The 27,953-nt window shown below is 40.8% G+C and overlaps 1 protein-coding gene across 1 annotated transcript in view; it reads left to right on the top strand.

Moving 5' to 3' along the window:
• Positions 1-27,953, top strand: part of lsamp (limbic system associated membrane protein) — a 178,815-nt gene that overhangs the window by 112,176 nt on the left and 38,686 nt on the right. Inside the window, exons 2-3 of the mRNA XM_028420577.1 lie at positions 4,172-4,316; positions 5,306-5,393. Of these exons, the coding sequence (XP_028276378.1) occupies positions 4,172-4,316; positions 5,306-5,393 (233 nt within the window). The remainder of the gene's footprint in view (positions 1-4,171; positions 4,317-5,305; positions 5,394-27,953) is intronic.

The raw sequence follows: 27,953 nt of genomic DNA, 5'->3' as shown, positions 1-27,953 counted from the left end.
AGCGTTCTCCATGGCATCTCCAGACTCAGTGTGCTTTCATCCGTGAAGCGCACAGGGCACCAATGGTGAATCTGCCAATCTTGGTGTTCTCTGGCAATCGCCCTGCACGGTGTTGGGCTGTAAGCACAAGCCCCACTTGTGGATGTCGGGCCCTCATACCACCCTCATGGAGTCGGTTTCTGACTGTTTAAATAGAAACATGCATATTAGTGGCCTGCTGCAGGTCATGTTGCAGGGCTCTGGCAGTGCTCCTACTGCTACTCCATGCACAAAGGAGGAGGTAGTGGTCCTGCTGCTGGGTTGTTGCCCTCCTATGCCCCCCTCCACGTCTCCTGGTGTACTGGCCTGTCTCTTGGTATCTCCTCCATGCTCTGGACACTGTGCTGACAGACACAGCAAACCTTCTTGCCTGAGCAACTTGTGTGGGTTGTAGACACCGCCTCATGCTACCTCTAGGGGTGAGAGCACTGACAAAATGCAAAAGTGATCAAACATCAGGCAGAAAGGATGAGAGCAGAGAAATGGTCTGTGGTCAGCACCTGCAGAACCTCTCCTTTATAGGGCTTGTCTTGATTACTGCCTCTCATTTCCACCTGTTGTCTGTTCCATTTGCACAACAGCAACTGGAACAGTAAAATTCTCATTTATTTTTTTTTATCTATTCTGAATTTTATATATCTGTCATTCTCCTCCACTACACACTGTAATCTTGTCATTCTAGCTCAGATCCACTTGAGATTTATTTAACCTTTACACACTAACTACATGTTGGGGTCTGCAGTCACTTCCAAGCATCAACAGGGTGCATCACATTTCTGCAAGAAAACAAAGTCTGCGTTGACCTTGTCTTAGCAGGAAGCAGCAGCATGTCACATTGTTTGACAGGACAATAGGCTCTGCTGTGTCATTAGTATGATACAAATAAAAGAGTAAGAGTGTGGTGACAATTGCAGCCCATAGACTTGTGTATTTTTGTATAAAGCCAGTTTAGAACATAGACTCTGGGCAATGTGCAGGCCTGCCTCTGCATTCATTGATTGTCTTTCACATGACAGACACATTATCACTACTTTAAATACCTTAGGACACCCAGAGGTGGCATCTGGGTAGAACATGCAGGATGAGGGGCAGTGACCTAGTGGGAATTTTCTGGATGACTACCAGATATACATGTTCAAAACTACAATTTGAGTGTATGAAAGCAGCTTACAGTATATTGGCCTTCAAAATAAAAGCTGCTGGTTTGCAGTTTTATGAAAATAGATGTGTTTTGTGGATTTGGACAAGGAGTTGAAACTTGTCTCTGCCCTTTGTCACCAATTCTGCTCATATTCCTTATGGACAGAATTCATTGGCACGGGTCTGGTTTGAGGCCACATGATCATGTCTTTGCAGGTGATGTGGTCCTGCTGGCCTCATCAAGCCAAGACCTGCAGCTCTCACTGGAGCAGTTCACAGCTGAGTGTGAACCAGCGGGGATGAGAAGCAGCACCTATAACTCTGAGGTCATGGCCCTAAGCTGAGAGAGGGTGGAATGCCCTCTCAGGTGTGGGAATGACTTACTGCCTCAAGTAGAGGAGTTAAAGTATCTCTGGGTCTTGTTTACAAGTGAGGTAAAAAGGCAGACCCAGGAAATGGTGGAGGGATTATATATCTCAGCTGGCTTAGGAACACCTTGGTATCTCCCCTCTAGACCTCCCTCTCGCTACAGAGTGGTTTCCCTGCTAAGGCTGCTGCCCGTATGCCCCACCCCTGGAAGAAAATAGATAGATGGATGAAATCAGATCACATCAAATTATTAAATAACAGCACCAGTTACTAACTGAAGCAATAATTTACTTAAGAGTCTGTTCACATCTTACACTTTTCCTTGTCTAGTTTGTCTCCTCTTTGTGGTTACTTTTCAGTGGCAGACAGTGCAGGAAGCAAGCTCGGTGAAAGCAAACAAGATGTTGGGTCAGCTGCAGCAGGTTCATTGCTTTACTGCAAACACCCAAAAGCTGTTCTAGATGTCAGTTTGCATCTATAGATATTCGCTAATGTGGAGCTAATGTGGAGCATTAATGCTTAGAAAAGACAGGGGCTGCTGAACAGCCAATTACAGTATTCATTTGCATAAGAGAATGACCTTATAACAAAGCTATTGTGCATTTCATCAAGCAGAAATAACAGTATGAAGGGACATTACAGCACACAGGCACATGTTTCAGCAGCTCTGTGTAGTAGGTAAGATAAGATAAGATAAGATAAGATAAAACTTTATTAATCCCGAAGGAAATTCTTGTGCCAGAGGTATCAAGTCACAATAAATGCAGTTAAGTACAGAGTATCAGAGTGTCACTATAATCCAAAATAAGAGTACAGTACGCAGTATAAGCACAATATATGATACATGGATACAAATATGGAGATGTAAGGTGCTAAGTAAACATAAATATAGACCAGTGGAGGGAATGACAGTGATGCCTGACATGATTATCTAGCGCTTCTCCCTACAGAAAGGGGAGGAGTTATACAGTCTGATGGCCACTGGCAGGAAGGACCTCCTGTGGCGTTCTGTGCTGCTCCTCGGTAGTCTCAGTCTACCGCTGAATGTGCTCCTGTAGGACAGCAGTGTGTCGTGCAGGGGGTGAGACGTGTTGTTACGAATACTGAGGAGTTTCCTCAGTATCCTCCTCTCCGTCACCTCCACCACAGACTCCAGCTCCACTCCCAGCACCGAGCCAGCCTTCCTAATGAGCTTGTTGAGTCTGTTGGTGTCGGCCGTCTTCATCCTGCTGCGCCAGCACACTACAGCGTAGAAGATGACGCTGGAGACCACCGAGTGGTAAAACATCTGCAGCATGGTCTGGCAGACGTTAAAGGACCTGAGTCTCCTCAGTAGATACAGGCGACTCTGTCCCTTCTTGTATATTGCCTCATATTAATGGATGACAAGGTTTTAAAGACAGATGCAATAATAGTTTTTAAAGTGATTCCTGGATCTTTGACCACCACAGCAATGTCACAGACAGTACGCTTATGCCGTGCATCAGTTTATACATTGGTGCTCAAGAGCAAATATGTGTTATGTCATATCTAATGATTTGTACATAAATTAAGCAGCATAGCACTCAAACTAAATGTTAAGTATATAATGATTTCAATACGTGACTCCACATGCCAGATGTTTCAATTAGAGTATGAGAAAATTATATATATATACATCTGTGGTTTGGAAAATGTGTCTGAATTAATCCAGCAAGCTTTTAAAACCTTTTTTTAATATAAATCAATGTCCTGTAGCTTATGCAAACAAAACTGGATAAACACTTTAGAGTGGGGAAATTGAAGACGCTGTAGATGTTAAAGTGGGTAGGTAAATACAGTGAGTTTTTATAGTTCTACACAACGAGAAGAAACATCTGCAGCACACACGCTGTGAGTGCAACCCTTTAGCAATCCTGACATCTAGCTCCCACTGGGTAACAGGTTGGGGTGCCTGTACTACCACCTTTTGTTCATCGGCTAGGGTCACCTGCCAAAAACAGCCTCACTCTGCTGCCTCGCTAATCTACTCTCTTGTAGCCCAGCACAATCCAAAAGCGCAGGCAAGGCTCTGGAATTTGCATGTGAGGCGCATCCGATGTCGAGTTGCATTACAGCTGATATCCATTCTCATTGATTCCGACGTCTTCTCACATTTACATTTATTCATTAGCAAGGCGCTCGGCTCCCTTCCCTCCCGTGCGTGTCTTAGCTTGAGCTTACTTGGCGTAATGCTCTGACAGCATGCAACAAGAAGTAAACAGGAGGATACCGGTGTCCTTTCTCATCTGCTGCAAAAGGCAGTGTTAAAGGAGATGTATTTATCAGAGTTAGGAGAGAAAGAGGGAGGAGGAAGAGGGTCTGTGGGTGAGAAAGAACAACGCTGCTCAACTGTGGGTTCTGTTTCAAGACCTAGGATAAGTGGGGTGCTGATCTGCCTGATAAGGTTAACTGCCTATGTTGGTTAGTGATCTCAAACATAGCATAGGTAAAAAAAAAGTGCAACACTCCTAGCCTGTTTTAAGATGTGTGTATTTGTTTGTCTTCTAATTCTCTTCACACACTGCATCCCCTAATAAGAAACCAAACCTTTTCTACTTCTGGTTCCATCTCCTCACCTCACTTGCTCTTTTAATGCCCGTAGGTGTTACGTTGATGACAAAGTGTCCAAGGTGGCCTGGCTCAATCGATCAAACATCATCTTCGCCGGTCAGGACAAGTGGTCCCTGGATCCCAGAGTAGATCTGGACACTAAAGGACAGCTGGAGTACAGCCTACGCATACAAAAGGTAAATGTTGACAATGGAGGGTTAAAACCCTCCCAGACTGCAGTCTATACAAATTGAATTCATCTTGAGCTGAGTCAAAATAAAAGTTTAGAGGTGGAAAAGTCTCAGTTTCAAGGATTCAGGAATCACAGAATACAGCCTAAATTAACACACACTTATTGACTTAAATTTATTCTTTTCAAAAGCAGGAGCGCCTATGTTCAATTATTCATTATTTCATTTATTTATGCAGCAGGTTCAGTCAGAAGGACTTTTTTATGTTGATCTATTCTTGAGTTTTGATTTATCACTTTTTATGAGCGCTCTCCCAAGAAAGAACAAGGGAAGAGACAGGAGTGAAGACAGGGTGTTTTTACAAAAAGAGTTAGATTAATGAAAGTGATGCATTATGGGAAATATACCTGCACAGCATGCTGACTAAATACAAAGCTGGAAATTGGAAGGTTAACTTAGATTTAATTAAAGTAAACCAACTGAGTTCCAAAAATAGAGATATATTATATATTTGTTTATTTGGAACTATTATTTTTCACGTTCACAAACTTTGACTATTTGCACCAACATTATTTACAAACAACACTGGTCGACTGCTGCTTGCCCATTTTCTAGGTGAGGATGCTGTGCTGGATTTTGACATCTGAGACCGGGGTGTCACATCCTGAGTTCTGTGTGTCATTTAGTTTTTGCAAATAAAAGCAATGTCATTTAAATGTTAATGAAGCAAACACATTCTCTTTCTCATTCTTCAAGTCAGTTAACCTGCAATCTGGGGCATGAATATCACCACAAACACTTTAATCATGCTTTATTTGTCACAAGTAGATATTTCATGACAAAACTGCACGAGGCGAGGAAAAACATTTTGTTGATACATTCAGGTTTCGCATTTTGGAATTTGCCAGACTCATTAATTCACAACATTTTCTCATTATATTATTATTATTATTATTATTGTAATACATGTAATATTCTGTTTCGATGATCCTTAGGTGGACGTCTACGATGAAGGCTCATACACCTGCTCCATACAGACTAAGCAGCAGCCCAAGACCTCACAGGTGTACCTCATCGTACAAGGTAAGCTACAAACAAACAGCATGCTATTTATCCATGCCACCTGGATATAAACTTAGGTCAAAAAAAATATATATAAAACTCTATATTTTTTCATGAGTATACAAGCAGCAAACATCCGTGTGCCCACTCACTGTTGAATGTGCAAATGTCTCCCTTTAATGTGTCAGCAAAGGAATAATATGAATATGGAATATGAGACTGTGATACACAAGCTATATGTTACATATTGATGCCTACAGCAACAGGGTTGCTTGTTCCAGTTGAAATGATTCTTAAGTGCACTTGAAAAGCCTTCAGCAGTAGCTTTCCATTTCAAAGAATAGGAAGTTATTTCTCTTGAATAGAGATGGCAGCAAAGATGAGAGCTTAAGGTGATCAGGAGTGTGAGAGTGAGAGAAAGTGCTACAGGATTTGATCGACTACCTGGAGGGTAAAAATGTTTTTTTCATAAACGTTTTTTTTTTTTTTCTAAAATGTCCTCTGGATATTGAGGTTGTAGCTTCTGAGATTAAAGAGAAACCAGTTCGGTTCTGTAATATCAATGTCAACTTCCTGTACCTGAGAGGGTTCATAAAAAAGTCAAAACACAGTCATGTTGTGTAGGCTACCATACTGCATGGTAATCCCTATAGAGAGCCTAACAAGTGATTTTGCTACTGTGGAGTGACTGCTTATCTTACCGAAGAATATCTCAGTGCCGCTATGTGGCTGGCACACAAATGTGTATCAACAAAAGTGATTTGCAAATTTTCTGATATTAAAATGTTTTTTTAGGCTAAATAAATAAAAGTGATTTTCCACATCTAAGCACATTCACACATGTGCTGCAGCTCAGACATCAACCAGAGTACAGCACTGCAAAGTATGTGAGAATGCAGTCTGATTCAGTCGCACTTGACGCTGAAAGGACTTTAAACAGCCCTTTACATACGACTGTGTGATGTCCAATTTATGTTTGAATAGAGCAGGTAACTGTCTGAAGAATTCAGTGAGTAGGCGGGTTGATGATGTCGATGAGTTCAACTACTTTGTACATTTTTTTTCCAATTTCTATGTCGCTCTTCACTCTCGTGTTAATATTGCAGAAACCTTTATTTTTTGAGATTCTCTTTTATGACAGATTATCAGATATTATCAGATACTGTCAGATATGCAGATTTACATAAACCAAACGTTTACATAAAGTTTATTTCAGTAGATGAGACTGCTTTGGTTTGATCTGCATTTGTGACATTTATTGCCCCAACTTTGTTTGCTCTTGATATCCTGATGATATCTAAAACACTTACTTGTTGGTAAAGCATTCAATGGTTAGGGTCATTCAGTCATGTGCTAGTGCTGCTGTTCTAAATCATCTGTACTAATGCAATCTTATGGAGAGAGACTTTTTAAATGGCTATGATTTCTGTTTGCTACATATGGATGAAGATTCTCAGTCATCCAGGTTCATTTACTTTCAAGAACTTGAAGCGAGGCAACTGGACATGTAGAGTTTCTTGAAGACATTTTGCTGCTCCTCCAAGCAGCTTCATTATTTCGGTTTCCATTTTCACCTCTCATCAGTTTTTTTATATATGTCTTTATATGTATGAATTCCTTGTGCTTTTGTTTACCTGGAGCAGGCAGTGTTTCAACTTAGCTTAGCTTAGCTTAGTGGGCTTTAGAGGTGCTTAGTGACTACTTTGTTGTTGTGTTAACCAGCTGCTGGCACCAGTTAATCATTCAGAAATGAGAGCACTAGGCTGTCAAAGTAAGAATTGAAAGGCTCCTTCAAAGAAAAAAAATCTAAGGATGATGTCTGTGATCACAGCACTTGCCGTGTTCTATACTCACTGCAACCTCCTGGACGTCTTAACATGTTCTTTGACAACTGTCACGTAATCACTTTTCTGTAGACTTTCCTGTCTATTAACTACACCCTGCTTAATGAAGGCTGTGTCTAATGACGGCCAGCAAATCATCTTGGCAGTGGCAACCTCATTAAAACCCTCATTCTGACTTATCTGTGCTACAGCAATGGCACACTTGTTTTTATAACTGTACCAAATACTTGGCCGTTTTAGGTCTTTCAACTTCTGCAATGTCTCTGAATTGCTTGCAGGCTCTTGTGCCCATGAGAGAATAAGAACAATCACAAGACTGAACCATGCATCAAGGCCAAAAATGAGAGAGAGGTCATTATCCATCAAAATGCCGTTGCCAAGTCTCTGTAGTCTTGTTTTCTAAAGCCACAGTTAGTTGACAGAAATTGCTCTTAACCTGTCAGAAACAGGCTCCGTGACTTTTAAAAGCTGGATCGCCTATAGTTTGCTTGTTTGTTTGCGTGTAAGTGTGGGTGTTTCTTTGTACTATTTCCTTTCAGTTATGAAAGCTTCAACTGTCATCTGTCTGTTATCCAGAAAAAAAAAACCAAACAAACAAACACAATGAAATATGGGCCGCAGCTCGGTGCATTTCCCAGTGCTGATTGTTTCATCAATCTGGGTATGTTTGTTTTAACTGCCCTTTCCGTTTGGACTGTCTGATGTGAAATCCAACCCCAGATAAATACTACATGCTGTCAGTGGAGGAAATGCACTGCGGTATAATTTTCACCGCACACAATAGTCTCCTAGAGAACCTCTCCTCCTGCTATGAACTGAAGATAGCATCCATTAATAGCATTTTTAAAGGTCAATATGTGAATTGATGCTACTCTTCTGGGATCCATGGCCTAGCAAATTGCCTCTCCTTCCCAGAATCCATTGTGTCCGATTATTCAGTGCTTGATCATTGGAATGTCCCACGTCGACTTCCAGAGTTTTTGACGGCGGCCTCGTTTATCACAGCTAATGCGACAGCTATAGCCAAACATTGATTCTGTTGCTTTCTTTCCTGCTACTTTGTCCTTCTGCTGTGCCTCTCAAACTCCCATTCACTTTTGCTGCCATTGTTATGCTCATCAGTTGCACTTCCCTGCTATGTGGGTGTAATCTTCTTCTTTAGGTTCAATTCAGCATCTTTCATCCAAATTGCAGTGTTAGAGGAGCAGATTTTTTCACTCAGCATTATTGTATTTTTTTAGCCAAAAAAACAGCACACAAGCAAAGAAATGAAAGTAAAATACAGATTAAATATTAAACCCTGCTCCATGTACACCCCACTTCTGCTGCGGTCTGCTTGTAGCCACTCATTTCCTACTCTGGCTTTAAGTCTTTTTATGGGGAGGCGATAAGAATGCGTCTTTGTGTGTGGTGATGCTATACCATCGCATGCATGCAGCAACCTAAACCAACCCCTGCAAAACCCAATCAGCTCTGCAGGATAATAATTCACCCTGCCTTCATCTTTTAATGGGTATGAAAATGTTCCAAGCATCAAACATTGCCCCTGGTTACAGACCCAAGAGCGGGTTCACATAACCAATGCTGACAATTTTCTGCTAGCAGGGACAGGGACGTAATTGGAAAACAAATGATCAGACAAAGTAAATTTGCAGTGGATGAAAAAGTGGTCGGCTTGCAGGGCTCAGACGACTGGTACCAAGCAGCGGGGTCACTACACATGACAAGAATCCCAATTTAACAGAAGGCTTTTCACCCCAATCCAATTTGAATTTTATGAAACACAGAAGTTTTAGCTGATAGGCAGGCGCAGGCCAGTGTTGTGGTGGTTTGAAGGTCTGACTTTGATGTTTGCCAAGGCCATTACAGTAAGAGATGTACAAGTGTGTGGGAATACAAGCATGAGTGTACATGAGCAACATGTGTATGAAAGACACAGGACTGAAGTACATGACTCAAGAGATAGAAATGAAAATCCAAAAAGCTTTTTTTGTTTTGTTTTTTGTTTTTTTTCCTGCAAAGTTTGGTAGGCAACCTCAAATGCACCAGGCATGAGAGAAACAAAAACACATGTATCAAAATAGAACTTACACAAATTATCACCTGAGTGGTGTATAGTCAATAGCCAATAGTCAATTCTGTTTCTACCCCTACTTTGCTTTTGGGTTTTTAATGATTGTTATATCATAAAGTATATATGATGGTTTGCTGATATCCGATATGCCATTGTTTGACTCCGTTTGGTGGAGCCCTGGCATCCCAATGCCAGGGCTCCACATATTCACATATTTTCCATCTAATTGCAGGGAATGTCAAGGTTCCCCTGTAATGGAAGTAATTAAGCCTGTAGTGTTGAAGGTATGCCTGTCGCTATCATAAGCATATAGCAACTATAAGTTTCTGACATGTATATACTTACGTATTTGTCCCTTTTATACACGTTTGATGTGTACACTGGGGGCACAGTGAGTTTTAGTCAGTGTCGGCCCATCTGTTGATCATGACATAACTGACTTAGCACATCTCTACTACCAGAAAAATCACATGTATAGAAATGTAGTGTTACTTTATGCAACTACCACCATATTATTATTGTCAAATACTAGCCGCCAGTATCTTTATTGGGTTGATTTTGCCATAAATGATGAATGGTAACACAAAATGTAACAGCTAGTGTTAGCTTGGCAGCTAACTTATATCATCATTTCTGTTGATTTCGCAGCTATGTGTGATTTTAAACAATCAGACCCTGGGCAGTGTGCACAAGTATGTAGTCTGCACGGTGTACGACATGTAAATGTGATAACAGACGCATCCGATTAGACAAAAGAATAATACAGTGAGTGGATGTGCAATGAGATGCAAATGACACCCTCAAGGCTTAAGCAGGTAACACAGGAGTGAGAGTGAAGTGTCACAAGAACAACTATGCAAGCACCCATTACAACATACAGACCAACATTAGTTTTTTTATGTATTGTTTAAAAATATAATTTAATAGTCAGTTCAGAGCCTCTAGTGAACTTTCTCCTAAATCAGTAAACCCACTGTATCTATTCCACTCTCCCAGTGGCTTATGGTGGTATTATGGATTAATATGCCCTTAACAAAGTGTGAACTTGAACCAAATATCACCTCATTAAATTGTAACTGTGCCTCCTGATGTGATTTTTTATGAAGTTCAAGCTAAATATTTTACCATTTGATCGATTAGGAAATGCACTGCTCCAAAAAATGAATAAATAAAGGAAAAACTTAAACAACACAATGTAACCAAGTCAGTCACACCTCTGTGAAATCAGCCTGTCCAGTTAGGAAGTTAGGAAGCAACACAGACTGTGAATCAGTTTCAGCTGCTGTTGTGCAAATGGAACAGACAACAGGTGGAAATGAGAGGCAGTGATCAAGACAAGCCCTATAAAGGAGAGGTTCTGCAGGAGGGCCGCACAGCCCTCCATGTTCTAGCCAGAGGGACCCTGACTGCCAATAGGTACCAGGATGAGATCCTCAGACCCATTGAGAGACCATAATGCTGGTGCAGTGGGACCTGGGTTCCTTCCAATGCTTGACAATGCTAGGCCTCATGTGGCTGAAGTGTGTCAGCAGTTCCTGCATGATGAAGGCATTATGCTATGGACTGGCCTGTCTGTTCCCCAGACCTGAATCCAATCCAGCACATCTGGGACATCATGTTTCGGTCCATCCACCAATGCCCTGTTGCACCACAGACTGTCCAGGAGCTGACTGATGCTTTATTCCAGGTCTAAGAGGAGATCCCTCAAGAGAACGTCCACCGCCTCATCAGGAACATGCCCAGGCATTGTAGGGAGGTCATACAGGCAAGTGGAGGCCACACACACTACTGAGCCTCATTCTGACTTGTCTTGAGGAATTTCCACTCAAGCTGGATCAGCCTGTAATGTGATTTTCCACTTTTATTTTGATGTATGTATGGTTCCAAATCCAGACCTCCATGGATTATTTTGATGTACATTGATCATTTTTACGTTATTTTGTTCTCAACGTATTCGACTATGTAATAAACAAAGATTTCCAACTAAAATAATTAATTCATGGAGATCTAGGATGTGTTATTTTAGTGTTCCCTTTATTTGTTTGAGCAGTGTAGTATATTCTGTAGATGCTGCATCTGACAGCAGTCAGAGTGAGAAGGAACAGTCTGTGCTGTCAAGCTGATATCCACGGTGTTAAAATCCTCTCTGTGGCTCGTATGAACTGCTTGGCTGTCATTAACGATGCTGTTCCACCCCAAAGGACAGATGGCAGGAGTATATTTCTCTAAATGTAAAAAGGGTAATAATTGACATAATAACACACATATAAAAGCTTATTTTTTGCCGTGTCACACTGAATAACGTTTAGTTCAATTGCATATGTACTAAAGGAATTATTTGACCTCTTCTTTACCATTTTACCATTTATTTTTACGTAGATTCCAGCATCAAGTTACATACACATAACCATATCATAAACGAAGTGCTATACAAAAATAATTGCAATGCGTAAATCTCTGGTTTCCTGTAAACCAACATTTCACTTCTCTGGAGAAAGTGGTGAAATTGTTTTGGCTCAACAATTGAGTGGGGAGCTTATTCCACCAACTGATGGCTTTATAAAAGAAGGCCGATTGGCCAAAAGCTGTTTTGCGCCTGGGGATATTGTTTCGTGTTATTCCGGTTGCTGTTTCTGCAGTCTGGTGTACATATTCTTTGAAAGGAGGGGGTGCCATATTCTGGACAATCTTGAAAACCAGTATTTACACACAAGGCCTAGCAAACTGGTCACCATTATGTGGTGGCACCTAGAGAACATAAAGTGACAATAAACAGCAGGAAGATGGATTCTTAAAAATGATAATGAAAGTGCCAATTATGTAATAATAGATATGTGATAGAAAGGTTTTCCTGTGGTTATTCATATTGTATTCAATTGTCCACTATTTTTGAACATTGTAGATCACATCATAGAAATCAGTGGGAGTAATTCAGATGCATCAGGACATGACAACATAAAATCAGATCTGCCATTTCTGTGATGGGTGAACAATGTTCTGTATTTTGATGAGCACAATGGTCCTGATAAATATAATCCTGAATTAATGAAACTGTGCATGCAATTTACTCTTTCTTTCTCTTTTCCTAAGCAATTTCCATCTTCCTTTGTCATGAAATATAAAAATACTTTGGCTAAAAGATAATAGTCAACAGGCACTTTTACAGCCTTAAACAGATCTTGGCTGCCATGGTGATGTGTCTTCCATACCTGCACAAAGGCTGACTAGTTCAGTCACATTAATCCACCACTGTCTGTCTTGTTAGTGCTAAATTTTAACATGTTAACACACTTATGTAGAGCATAGAAAACAATATGTAGCTCTCTGTAGGCTGTATCTAATGGGATGATTAGGTGCAGGTAGATGTAGTGTAATACTAGGCAGGGCCTCACTTTGAGAAGAACCATAAATCTAAATATAGCTCTATAACTCCCACCCCAATAATTAGCATAGAGGCCTTTAATGCAGCCACATCCACAGCAGCACTGTTTCAGCAAATTCAGCAAATCTCAATATGCTATGCAAATGTGTTTCATAAAATTCCGAGGCTTGGGAGTGATTCATTCATCTCATGAGGTCCTCTTGTAATATTCCTCCCACAGGAGTGGAACTTTCAGCCCTCACTGTAACTGACAATCTGCCAACACTGCTGACCCCAATCAGAAATGTTAAAGCTTGTTGAACTCCTGATTTCCAACAGTGTATCCAACATTCGGTGCTCATTTTGATGGGCCCATTTCTCTTGGAAATAACAGTAAAGCGTATAGACACTGAGTGATTCCACTATCAGTGTGCACCTCCTCAAATCATTGGTCTAATCACTGGCCACAAGTAAATCGAAAGCCATTCTGTCTATGCATGCATCCCAGACTAAATGAGCCATAACAGCTGGACGGATTTTGACATGCACTTCCCTGCTGTTGGTGATTAGACAATGTGTGTTCATGTCTGTGCATGGCTGTCTTGATTGTTTTTCATATTCCTTAAAACATGTCAATATTATTGATCCTACATTGGCCTCTGACTGCAATAAATTGTCTGGGGTTATTTTGTTCTTTTTCACTCCAATGATGATGCTGCTTTAATCAGCTGATTCAAGTCAGCATTGATCTAACACTGTTGTTTTGTTAGTGAAAGTCAGCAGTTTTATTGACCTTTATAAAATAATTTAAGGCATTAACATAAAAACTGAAATGATTATTATTATTATTTTTCTTTCCTTCCTTATGTGAGAATGCAGGACACTATTAAACAACAAGTTTCATTTACTAGCCTGTGTGGTGTTGCTCATTTTTTTAATTTTTTTTTTTTTACCACAACATCATAATTCTTTTATTTGCTGGGTTTATGGCCAAAACTACTCCGGCTCTGCAATATGAATTAGCTGTTAAATCTACAAGTTATCACTCAAACCTTCTACCTGAGCAGCTTTTCCTTTCAAGACAGATGGCGTTATCCAATCATAAATGTCACAGAAGCAGACTGGCTATAAAGATGCAGACAAATTGAATTGTCCCATAAGCAGCTGGTCCCTGGCTGCTGTGACCTTATTTGAATATGTTTTGTCCATTGAGAAGTGGCACGTGTTAACTGTACTGCAGATGCTGGTGTGTACGACTTGAGAGAAGCAACACATCAGCAGGGTACTGTGTGTGCATGTGTCGTGTGGTGGGAGCATGAAATCAGACAAATACAAACACATCCTAGTGCAATGTTATAGCTTTGTTTACTCTTCTGAACCAATAAAACCTGATGTTTTTTTTTTTTCCAATTCTACCCACATTCCCCTCCAGCACGTTGGTTGCTTTAACCTTTATTTTGTTTGTGGCAGGAGCTCTTATACTTGTTTTTATAGTATGAGCCTTATAACCTGATTATTGACTCACTGACACAGCCACAGGAAACAAACTTTATCCCTGCTAGGCATCATTGAATTTCTGACTAAAAGATAGCACCCATCAAATGGCTCCTGTTCCACACTTACCTGCCCTTTCTTTAATCTTTCTATCACAATTGTGTGGTATTTAAAGAGGTAATCCACAGAACTCTCTAAAGGCAGCTGTGTCACTCTAAAGAACATTCTAGGAGGAAGAGACAGGTGTGTGCGTGCAGACACAGAAGTGTCGTTGTTTGCACATATCTTCTGCTCTACAGTCTGAGCAAGTAGGAGGGATGACCTTTTTACAATTATCATGGGACAATCAGAACCTTTCAGCAGTGCCTGTGAAGCCATCTACATTCTATCTTCCTCTCTACCTCAACTCCTCCCTCCTCCAGCCCTCTTACTTGTGAATCTTGGACCACCCCCTTATCTGTGCTGTTGCCGAGGTGTTTTGTTACTTCCTCATACACTAACCAGGGGGTTATATGGGCAGGAAAGGAAGATAAAAAGAACTGGTAGGCCGGAGAATTGAAAGAGATGCACTGAGTAATCGTGGATTAGGTACTGTATGGCTTTCATTAATTCTAGATATCGGCAGTCTGTCTGGCTCACATACACATTATTGCTTATACTGCCGCCAGCCATGGAGTTCAGACTACATTCTTTCTGATTCCTCCTTACCTGTCTGGTCTGGTAAAAAGCATGTTAGGAAAGATCAATGAAGCTTCTGCTCACCAAAGGAAAAAAAAACACATCAAGCAAACACATTATCACAATTTCCCACATGCCAAGCTCTGTAGCTGTTAGAAGCTCCACATTGCAGACAAAGCTATTGCATGTCAAGAGCTTTCCAGCTCACGAAGGAGCACATAGAGTATGGCACTAGAAGCTTTGAACGTAGATTGTATCCAATGTCCAAGTGTGTATGGGACGTACCCTAGATGCTACTTACACTGCAATCCTCAGCTGAGACAGTGGCTTTTTTATGATAATTGCATGTCTCTGTCACAAGAACACTTTAATAGTAATGCAGGGATCACAGTTAAATGTGTACCAGAGTTTGAGATTTGCTAGCAGATAATGTAGTTGTGGGTGCATTGTGCACAGGACACAAAACTATATAACCTATAAACTATAAACCCAAGTCTGAGAAAGCCTCAGCTGTAAACACAGCATCGACTGATGTAAGATGTTAAAGGCTCATCTGACTGTTAACATACTGTTTACACAGAGCAAAGTTAGCTTTCTTTTTGACTCAACTTTTAGATCTATGTTTGGTTGCTACCACTTCCTAAGGCAATTATTAGGCTCTTAGCTGCTAAGTGTTCCACTGAGTTTACCCTTTAGTCAAAAAGTATATTATAGAGTTACTAGTGGCCTAAATCGATGCTATAAAATGGCAAGAGTGAGCCAAAACAGTAAAACTGGAGACCATAAAACTGAAACAATAAGGTGAAAGACCCTAAAACTCTCTGTGGAACAGAGGGAAACTGCAGAGCTGGCTGACAATGTCATCATCTCCATAAAGTCGGTCAGGAGTGATAGAGTGCGAATATATACAAAGATGTCTCTTTCTCACATATGACGCATGATTAGAAAAAAATAACAAAGTGCTAGGCAAAGGAGGCATCCAGTTATAAATATATACTGCTAAAACACTGTATTATAGCACTCTATACTAAAGTTAAGTTCAGGAGAGAGAAAATCATGAGTGAACAGTCAGTTCAGGCTGTGTATCAGGGTCCATAATGTGAATCATCATCATATATTGAAGTATGACTTAGATTTGTGATCAAGACCATAGTGATAATATAAACATAACCACCTTAATACATTCAGGGAGAGAGTCAGCTTAAGTGTGTATCTAGCTGCAATGGGGTTCAGCTTCTGACTGTGAAACTTGGTCAACACAAGCACCTTCTCACATTAAACATTGACATTAATCCTCTGGTTCATTGGATCAATTTCATTTTGATTAGTGCTGTTGTATATGCAGTCCTACACAATCGATCTGCAGGTCTCTAAAAACAATCCCTATTTTTAGCCTGTTCACAAACCTGAATTTAGGGGTAAATCGAAGTCCACTGTTCAAGCTCCTGTAAAGCCCACAGTACACCCTGCAGAAGCACTGATTTGGTGAAGGCCAGCTGTAAGCTTTGCCATGCCTTATTATTCCCGCCGTGAGCATGACGGCAGACGCACATCCATATACACAGGCCCTTCAGGGACAAGATTACAAGTAGTCGTCACACTGGCCATTATTTCATGTAGCAACCCAGTTGGATGAAGAGGAGGACAGCTGCAGAAAGAGAGAGAGGGAGAGAGAGAAAGCAGCTACACACATTTTCTTTGCCTTTGAACCTTCATAATGAAACTGACTCCTTGAAGTTTTAATGAAAGCAACAATTTACCATTCCCTTTTTCTCCCTGGGCTGCTGAGGCTTATGTTGCTTTGACTGAATCTAAGAAAATAAATAAATAAAATAAATCAAACTGCAGCCTCCTTTAATCTTCTTTATGCTGGCTGCAAGAGGTGCTCTCATGCATTTAAATGGGGCCATCCCATGGACATACATGACAGCGGGTGTATTGACAGGGGGCTGCAGGTGAGCCCGTGGTGCCGTATTTTACAGACTAACTAGGCGAGCCAGTGGCCATCGGTTTTGGCCAATGTCTACCCGCTCTTATCCCTGACATAGTGGGCTGCTATTTCTTTTATATTGCCTCCGCTCCCTCTCACGCTTCGCCATTACTTCTATAGAACCTGCCAGTAACCTTTACCTCCATCTTTTCCATCCTCTCTGTGACCCGGGCCTGTCAAATAGATGGACAGCATTTTGGCATGGCTCTCCTTACGCTTCAGATGTCTCTGAAAGTGAGATTGAGCATCCCAGGTAAAGGCCTTAGTTGCAGGGGAAAGGATGAGATTGTGTGTGTGTGTATCTGGTATGTCATACCATGTGGCACTTCTTCTGTATAGATATGGGTTTGTGACTGCCTTTTAAGTATGTTACTTGCGCCTGTGTGATTTTTAACATTTCACCGCTGCTGTGGCTTAATAGAATGCTGTCACCATACCCCGCCTTACTCAGGGTCTTAAACCTGTGTGTGTGTGTGTGTGTGTGTGAAATTTCTGCCTCTTGGCCGCACTGCTGTTCAACTGAATCCTACACTAGACCTTGATCCCACTTTTATCACCTCGGGCTGGATAAGAGCTCCAAGACATGACAGCAATTTTGAAAAAAAAAAGAAATATAAAAAAAAAGAATATTAGCACAATTGTTGTTTAATCTTATAATGGCTGAACGCTGTTTATGGTTCCACCTATTAGCTCTATCTAGTCCCAGGATGGAGGGAAAATAGCATGAGAAAGAACTCAGCATCACAAGCTGGCACTGTAGAGGCTCACTGAGAAATATCTGATTTCAGAGGCTTCCTGATGGCTCAGCTGTATCATACTCAGCACCACTCCGACCCATGTGGATCCAAACTACTTTTCTACCACTCATCTACTTCTCTCTTCTCTGTGCAGTCAAAAAAAATAAAAAAGTAAGCACACAGCTTCTTGACCATGAGTGTGAAGCATGTATTCTCTTTTTAGCTAGGCTAGTATGGGACTCAAAGAATGAGAATCATGCCCGTAGCCTGAAGTCTGGACTTTAGTCATTTTTTAGTACTAAAATCAAATTTAAGGCTACTATAAAAAAATTCACCCGAGATGAGTGCAAGCGTTATTCAGTTCCATGTGTGTGTCCATTGGATGAACTCCTGCACGATTTGCATTATCAGCACTTAATCTCAATAATAATTCCATTATAACTGCAGTGCTACCATTAGTGTGTTTTTGAATTGCAAAACAATGCATTAGCATATATAGCTATAGCATTATCACCGATACAAAACTGTACATATATGCATTTCCTGTAAAATATGCATTTCCTGGCAGTTAACCTTGACTCTTCCTGTCATATGATGCATAGGTGACAGTAGTTTACATTTAATACAAGAACAACACAAACAGCTCATAATCATTTTTACCAAATATGTCAACGGCAACTTTAGTCAGTGTAATTTAGGTAGTGATAATGGGATTGTCTGGAAAATAATGTGATAGCAGCTGTGGTTGTAGTGTTGGAGCACAAGTGGAGCTAAGGCCACTAAGCACGCAGCTATTTCAGACTGTTTTTTATGACTATTTAAATGGAGGCCTGTGGTGATTGGCTGCTCACTGCAGTTTTAGTTGCTACTTGGGCAAAACATCTTGCATTTATATTGTTTTTTTTTTTAAACTACAAACAAACAAGCTAGGCAGAAGGTAGAGCCTACGTGCTCTGGAGTTGACAACAGTAGTCAACAGGATCCAGAAATATAAGATAACATTTAAAAAAAATGCAATAAACTCAAAGCTATGACACATAAGGGAATCTGGCAATGCCCAGACTCTACCTTAAAAATTCTACTCCAACCTTAAAAGCTCCCACACTGCACACAAGCAGGTATTTGGCCATAATGCTGGGTTCCTGCCTCATAGATTTTTTGGGGCAGGAAAATCACAGGTATAATCTTGTATTTAGAGATGGAGCTGATTATAGGATTGGGCACCAGGGACTGAATGATTGTCTGAAATCAGGAATCTGGTGGCATAAAGACAGTGATGATACAGGATTCGGGGTGGAAAGGGCCAATAATGACAAGATTTAGTGAAAAGAGAACCCATCAGCCTCAGCTTTAATTTGTATGTAGTGGTAATGCTTCAATGATGGCAGACCTTACAATGAGAGACTGAAGACTCTTACCTCAAGGTCCAGGCGAATGTAACCCAGCTGTGCCTTGATTTCATTCCTTCACCAATGCAACCTAGTCCTACCAAGCACTGGCTGTGCGACTGGATACGTGAGATGTCAAGATTGCAAGAAAATCAGGGAAGCAAGTGACTGTTCTTTGTGCTTTTCTGCTTCTAAAATCAACCTCTCCTCATCCTTGTTTAAAGCTTCATCTGAGACTATCCACCACAGAATGACACAGTGTCAATTTAGTAATGTAAGAACCGGAGTCTGTTTTGTATTTTGAAAATCGACTGAATTCTAAACGTTGATCTTGTGTCTTGTGACTTCCGGCCTGCTCCATCTGCTCGCTGCAGGCTTGATTTTTAGTTTAAACAGGGAAACTAGAGAGACTTTTTTTGTTTAGTTTGTCATATCTGGAATATTTTAAAAAGACACAAAATTAATCTGCCATGTGCTTTTCCTGGATTTACATACTCATGCACACCCTCTGTGTTTCTGAGTGAGTGTACTTGGCTGCAGCCTCTCCCAGCGCCCACTGCCCCACCAGATGTCTGGCATGTTATTCAGTTGAACCATATGGCAGCCGGTGCTGATGCAGCGCTATACATACCAAATCTTCAGTGTGGCAGGAGAGAGCTAAACACTTGTTATGTGGCATATGTCTTATTGGATGTCTTTTTGTTTGAGTGCTATCACAGAGGTATAGGGAGGAGTTAAGGGGATTTAAATTGATAACATCTTGTTTTAAAACTGTCTGGATATATGCTTTAGAAGCGTGCATGTGCTGCAGAGAAACTAAAAATACATCTCACTTATGAGCAAAAATGCATATCACTTATGAAAGGAAAATATTTATTACTCTTCACGACAGTGTGATGCTCTCTAATGCACAGCCGTCTCACACAGTTGCTGAGTGTTGTCGAGTGTATGCCTCTTCTCAGCACTTTGATGGAGATCTAGAGATTTGATGGGAATTTTTTTTTCTTTTTTTTCCCTTCCCTGGGAGGGTGTTTCAGAGTTGGCACAGGTCGGCTGCTGCAGTGGCCACTGTGGTAAATAACATATGGGCTTGTTATCTCTCCTCAGAGCTAGAAAACACTCAACTCCAGCCACTTGCTCATTAGACTGCAGCTCAAGGCGAAGCACAGAAACAGAGAGAGGGAAGGAAATGGTGAGGAAAGGAGAAAGTGACAGTGATGAGGGAAGGCTTGGGACAGAACGGCAGCAGACAGAGACAGAGAGAATAACAGAAATGCAAGGAGACACACAGGGATGGAGGTTATGCATATGTAAGATGTGTGTACAAAATGGATATCTGTGCGTGTGTGTGTTTGCATGAAAGAGAAATGTGTTAATGGAAGAGAAAGTTGAAAGGCAGCAGGAAAGAGTGACAGCCACAGTAACAGCAGAGAGAAAACACAGTGGTGAACACACCCCTCCCATCAGCTGGTATATCAGCAGCAGCAGCAGCAGCTGTGAGCCCAGTCAGATGCTGTGTGTGTGTGTGTGTGTGTTCCTGTATGTGTGTGCACAGTGAGGTGGTCTCCAGCTGAGTGTGTCAGGTGCTCTCCACTCCACCAGCTGTTCACAGCTCTTCACACAGCAAGAACCAACAAGCTGGTTGAGAATTTGGAAACCAATCAACACTAACGGAATGTCAACACTTAGTTTTCATATTTCTCAGACAATGATTCTACAAGTTGTGCAAACTCTGACTCCTATAGATATTTTTTCCAATTAATGTTACCCAGTATGTGTGCATGTCCAAAAGGGCTGCCGGATGGGGTTTTAGATTACTTTAAGTGTGGGTATGGCTCAGCCTTTGACACCGCGACACTGGGTTAATGGTGCCATATATGAAGGTGTTTCATGTTAGCTGCCACTGCTGCTTTCTGTTAGCTAACTTGTGCTTCAGTTAAAAACATTTTTTTCAGTGTGAACTTGTGCTTGGGAAGCTACAAATCACATAAATCCCCGATCTCTGTTGCACTTTGTGAAAAAAGCTCGAGTGCAGACCTGATCCGATCATTTCAGATTAAACTCAGATTAGAAATGTTATTTTTTTTCGCTTTGGTCTGGATCATTTTTTTTACCTCACTTTTTTTTACCAACCAGTGTTTGGTGTACTGAGGAAAGGGAAAAAACCAGCTCATGAAATTTGACAGTCTGGGCCAGACTGTGGTGTGAATGTAGTGTAACGTAGTGCTCACACAGGCACTAAACCGCTAAAGTGCTTACTGTATTGTGTGGATCAGGAGTGAGGGGTGCTGTAAGCTGGTTATTGCAGGGTATCGCATCACTGACAGCCGCAGGTATACCCATAAAATGGATTTTTGGATTCTCACTGATTTAAGTCTGTTTAGCTCATTGGGAGAAGACTTGGTGCTGAGAGGTGACTGTTATGATTACAGGGTCTGTGGGAAGTGTAATGTGACATACTTAGAAGCTAAAATTAAAGACACTGACATTAAAATGTCATCCTAAGAACATTGCACTTCTATGACTGTCAATTTGAAACAAAATAAAGCAAGAGAGATAGCAGTATTACACAATGGGAGAAATGATGTGGTTCGATGCATTATGTAACAAAATATGCTGCTGTCCAATGGTATTTTGATATGAATACACTGAAGAGATTATCGTAATCACTCTGTGACAGTCGTGGCGAGACTGTGGTGTGGTGATTTTCCTATTTTGGCAGCATGAAAAAAAGGGAGGGTGTGTTTGTATGTTTTTTTGGTTTGTCAGTGTATGTAAATGTTTGTTAAAGGAGGGGGGGCTTCACTGATATTTCATTTAAAGGTCAGTTGACTCATGGTGAGGAGGCTACAAAATCTGAGTAAATGCCATCATCAGGGTTATTTTTGTCATCTCAGCGTCTCTGTCTTGAGTTTGTCCTGGTTTTTTAATGTGTTAAAAGCTGACATTTTCTGGCAAAGTTTAACTAGGTACCACTTTGTTTCAGTAGTTTGGGGGTTGACCAGTTCTCTTTTACAAGGTAAACCCACCTTGACCAGGTGATTTTACCTAGCAGCAACCAACAGGGCTGAGAAACAAAGCTCATAGAGAGAAGAAATCCCCCTGCAGCCTCTAGGGGGTGGCTCAAAATACAAGTCAATCCAAATGGACCTCAATGTTAAAACGGTCTTTGCAGCAGTAATAAACACGAACTTAATTTTTTTTTTTAGTTTTTTTTTTTAATTCCCTTTTTTTGTTGACTCAATGTGTGTTTTCTTTGACTGCCTGCCCACCTTAGCTCCACTCATGCTCCACCTCTTTGCCTGCATTGACAATTTAGGCAGACTATGACGTTGCCATGCCAACATGGCGATGGTTGGAGCCTCCCATAGCTATGTTTATTATAAATTGACAATTTCTCTGTCTTTTTTGGGTGCTCATAAAAACCCTATTTTACAATATCTGCAAGTATTGAATGACCACCTACACATACAGTAACATTTTAAGAAATGTATTTTTGTTGTAATTTTTTTATTTTTTTTATCCTATGGAGGGTTTCCACATAAGAATCCATTACGGCAATGTAAATAGTCATATATTGTAGATAAACCTTGTGTGTAATAACTGACCATTAACTTTACCTGCATTTAGCATAAGATTCCTATAAATGTATAAAAAAAACAACTTTATTCTTTGTCCCTTTACAAAGAATAAATATATTTAGTCTGATAATCTGCTGCTTCTGACCTGTCCACGGTGTACCCCGCCTCTCACCCATAGCTAGCTGGGATAGGCTTTAACCCCTCTGACACTACACTGCAGGACGAAGCGAGTTAATAGAAGATGGATGGATGGATCTGCTGCTTCTTGTTCCCTGTGGTATAGTGTAGTATACTTTATTGTGTCCACATTTGCATTTTTGGCAAGTGAACAGATTACATCATTGCTTGTGCACTTTAATCCAGATGTGGCCTTGCCATTAGAGTGGTGAGAGTCAATAGACCAAGTCTCAGGTTAAAAGTTACTGGCTACTAACCAAGGATTTTAGAGGTGTGTGCCATGGAGAAGGCACTGAATTTTTAATGGGCTCACATACACACTCACAGTCTAGATTATGGGGTGCACTTTAATCTAGTGAATTGTAGCAAATGGCTCCAAATCAGGTAGTATTGATTAGTTAGTGCTGATTGCTGGATTGACTTCCATAGAGAATTCTTTGAGGGCCTCGGAGGATCTGGGGAATTACACCAAAAGGCCATCTGAATGTCACAAAAAGTCAAACTGTAATTTGATAGACCTCCATTAATGCCTGAGTTAACAAAGAGACAGTATGTTGAAGCTTTGAAATTCTACTTTTACTTTGCAATTTTCATAAATCAATAAGAAGCTGCCTGCTGTATGATAGTGCAGAGTAAGTAAATGAAATCACTACTTCTTTTAAGTATATTTTCAGTAGCAGTGAACTGACCCTGTCAGGATAGAATTTATAGAATATTCATTTACAGTCTAACCACAGCAGCTCCTACATGCATTTTTGTAGAGATTTCTGATAAGAGTTTTGGGAATATATGTAATTAAATTTGAAATTAAATTAGCTCTTCTCTCATCTTAATTAGAAAGCGTTAAAAAAATAATGAAAAAATAATTGAAAAACAATAACATTACTGATTCGATGGTCTTACTGAAAGGCAGAAACATGAAAATGAAAAAGTGATGTGCACAGCCACCTTTGACTCACCATCACATTGTAAAGTTTTGCTGAACCAGCTGTACTGTAGAAGACTGGAAATAGCTCTGGAATGAGAAAGTAGGGGTGATGGTGGTTTCACAATGGGAGGAAAATGGGAAGTACCGGGTTATAAAAAGTCATCTGATCCAAGCTGCATAGGCATATGGGGTTGTGGGAGGGCTTGTGAACTCTGGTAACCCCTTTGTGGACTAAGTGACATAATGAAGAATGGTGTTTTGAAGTGGGAGAGCAGAGGGCAAGAAGTAGTATTAAACAGTTGAGGAAATGGTGCCTGCAGAGAGAAAGGCAGCCATTGCAGCCAATATTCTCTAACCTTGGATTTAGCTTGTCTAGCCATCTTTGTTTTTCTCATTATCATGAGCAGTATGATATCGTGAGCCTCTAAATCATCTGATGGCTTGAATGCAAAATCGGCTTTGCCTTCGTTGGCAAGCCCTCCGCACGTTGTGGATGCCAAGCTCAAAGCACAAAGCTATTGCTCCAGAGGAGGCAAAGGATTTACGAAGGTGCTTTCGTTAGGACGAGATAAGAACTGCACCTCATATGGAATATATAAACGCAGATATTTTTCATAGGGGCTAGAGCTGCCATTAGTTGGTTTTTATAAAGAAAAAAGTAGTATCTGTAGCCTTTTCTTTTCTTTGACCCTCCCTGGCTGCCTGTGTAGAGCTTGTTAGCAAAAACAGCTACTACACCTTTCTACCCTCCACCTCTTGTTTTCCTCTCTTTCAGTGCAAACACCAATTAAATGTTCATGTGATTTACGAGTGGATGCCCTAACGGGACCCTTGTTGGAAAAACACCTTTCAACGCAGACTGAAAAACCATCTCCTTAATTAATCACCCTGCTTGTCCCTAAGCAGTGTGAGGTCTGTATATGTGGAAAAACGTTATGGGTCTGAAATACTGAGAATTCTGCAGCTTTGGAACAAAATGCAAAAAAAAAAACAAACAAAAAAAACTCTTCTTTCACTCCTCCCTTGCTTCTCTCTGCGCCTCCAGCAGGCCACTGCATCTGTCTCATATCCGGTACTTCCTTTGAAAGCTTCACAGGCGTCTTGGGTTTTTAAAGCTCCGCTGCTGCTGCTGCTGACGGCTATAGCAGGAGTGAGGGAAAGGTGGTGTCTGCTTCTCTGCCATCACACCTCTCTCATCTTGCCTTTTCCTTTTTCTTCTTGCAAAAACCAAGAGTGTGTTGGGGCGGAGGAGTGGGCCCACTGGCACTGCCAGGTCACTTGAGTGGCTTCTGCAGTAGCAGTGTCAGCCCACTTCTCAGACCAATTCTGCAGAGCTGCATTAGTGTGTGTGTGTGTGTGTGGACACAGAAAACACACCCTGAAGTTTCAGATCAAACGAGATTGGTTGCCTCACTGCATTTTGCATGTGATGATGTGATAATATGAGCTCAAGTGTGTGTGCCACTCATGCAGCACGATTATATGTTGTCGTTGCATCAAGTAGCAGTGTCAACATGAATAATTGAAGAGATCAAATGCGAATTTTACCAATGAGTCACGCTGCAGGGGGACATTCTGTCTTAACTGTGGGTGCTTGTGACTGTACTTGTGTGTATATTCATACAGGTGTGTGTATGATGCAGTGATAGAGTACAGGCAACGGCTCAACCACCAGGCTTAGTACTAAAGAGATATCCTTTATCACACAAGCACATTGCAGACATTTGAAGATGTAGTGTGATGATTACAGATTGCTCCTTTCTCTCCTCTAGTTGCCTCTTTTTCACTTTTGGCCTTTAATACTCCTTCACTATAAGCCATATTATATAAAGGAGCGCAAAAAAAAATGTGGGAGATTTATCAAATGTTTCTGTGCAAGCATGGGATTTGTGAGCTTCACCTCCTTCTCTGACCTCCAATGGCCAAATCCAGTGAAAATGATAATAGCCATAATAGTTCTTTTCTACAATTGAATCATCAAAATTGCATGATTGTTGCACGATTCTGCGACAACACACTGCTTTTGTGGATTCAGTAAAATGCACAATCATGGCTGCAGAAGCTTTGGGTGTGATCGTTTAAAGCAATGTTCTTCATATACACTTTTGTACACCCTCATGGCTAACAAGGCCTGTATATTGTTCTTTTTTTTGCCCTTTGGAGCAGAGGTTTCGAGCTGACCTTGTTTATAGAGAGCAGGTAATTGGAAGAAAAGCTTGGAAGCACTAAAAGCTAAAGAGCTGCAAGTGCTTTCTCCTGATTATCTTCTAATGGTTTCAAATTAGCTGAGCATAATCGCACGCCTCTTCTGCACTCGCTGCCACATCACTCTTCCAAATGTCACATTGAGAGCCAGCAGGGGGTAAATGTTGGTGGGAGTGAAATGAGCCCAAGGGGAAAAATACAAAGCATGTAAAATGGTATACACAAAGCCACTGAAAAACATAAATGATTGCAATACTTTAATGCCTTTGATGTTAAAGAACTAAAGTGTGCATTCGCTCTGCTTGTAAGAAAACACACACAAACATATAAATGCCTGAAGGTTCATTTATTTTGACAGTGCGTCTTAAACACTGTTTTAACCAATAACCCGCTAAGCCCACAGCTGTCTTGTTTACTGTTTCCTGTATGTGTTCTAAAGAATGGAATAGACTTTGGTGCAGTAATCTCTGAATTGTAATGAACATTTTAGCTTGAATATAAAACAATCTGACAGAATCCAGGTGGGCTAGGTTGCATCCTGCATAGCTGCTGCCTCCTCTGCTTCTGTTCACCGGCTAATTTCATGAGACGGAGCCAGACAGAATATTGGTGTAATTTTAATACATTAGAGGATGTAAACACCTTTTCTTATAGGAAACATAGGGAAAGAGGAAGTGCTAGGAACTTTGAATAGAGCCATCGGGCAAAAGTAGAATTATAACAAGTCATTTTTGCACTTTATCGGTCTGCCTGGTGTGTCTGTGCCCACCATTGTTTCTCTTTTACACTGCTGCAGCAGTGATTGACAGAGTTGCACTTTTTGTAATTATGTATTTATTTGGCTGTAGCATGCAGGTCAAACCATTTTTCTAGCCTTTTTTTTCATTACGAGTACAGAGAGCGCTCACAGCATTAATCCACCCACAATACTTTTTCTGTTCAAGTGAACAAGGCAGTTTTGAAAGTGCCAAATCATCAAACATTGTGTTTTTGCTGAATCGCACAAGTAGCGGCAAAACTTCTATGAGAATGGTGTCTTTTGTGGTTTTAAACGCTCAGTTACATAGGAAATTGTCGTACGTGTAGGCAAATAATACTTTTTATAAGCACCTTTATGTGGGGGGGGCAAAATATACTGCAAAATATTGTTTTGAAAAACGTTGCGTTTGTGAGAAATTGGCTGTGCACATCCATCACCATCAAACTTCTCTCTCCTCATTATACTGTAGGTAAGCCTTTCCAAAGCAGCCCCCCACTCCTTCAGAAATTCTGCCTTCCAGATACAAACCACCGTTATCTAAGTCAGGCTTTTGCAAGACAGGAAGTTGCTCCTGATGGCAGTGTTACAACTCTCCTGCTGCTGCTGCTTAACTGGAATAGCACGATTTTTACATGAAGAGTAAAAAGCATGTTGGATTAGAATGCTTTAGCCTGCCTTTATTTGCAGACACACACAAAAAAAACATTACTCTGGAGGCTTTCACATTTTACTGCCATTTTGAAGACGTATCACATTATCATGTTGTTTTGAGCTTTTTGCAATAGATGCAAATAAAAGGTGCCTGTTAATAGCCGCTGATAAAAGGAGAGTGAGTTGTTAATCATTGGAGTTTATTGCTTTCGCTGCCTTCCGTTCTTTCCCGAAGTGAATAACTTGTCACATGGATTAAGGAACTGCCTGTGGTTCTGTTTCTCCCTCTGTCTGCTTTATGCAGGCTTAATGCACAAACCTACAAACACAAACACATTCCCTGCTAATTACCGCCTCTCTCTCTGCTTCTCTCTGCTCTGTCTCACTCTCTGTCTTTTGCTCACTTGTCTTTCTTTCTGTCTTTGAAGTTTGAAATTAGAGTTGAAAGCAAGGTCAGTGTATTTATACCGTTTTCATCAGAGATTTGTTTTTTTGAGGAATTGGAAATCCAAACTAAATAGGAGATCATGAACCAGAGATGTGTCTTTTTTCTTTTTGCATTTATATTTTTGTAAAGCCCCCATAGACAGAGGTGTTGGACAATGAAGTTAAGACGGTAAATTAGAGAATAAATCCTCCAAGGTACATTATGTGAAAGTGTGTCTGTGTATTTGTGGTGTTTTTATCCCACGCCTTTGTCTATACTATAATTC

This window comes from Parambassis ranga, chromosome 13 (assembly GCF_900634625.1).
Source record: "Parambassis ranga chromosome 13, fParRan2.1, whole genome shotgun sequence".
Lineage (NCBI taxonomy): Eukaryota > Metazoa > Chordata > Actinopteri > Ambassidae > Parambassis > Parambassis ranga.
This window is presented reverse-complemented; position numbering and strand designations above follow the sequence as displayed.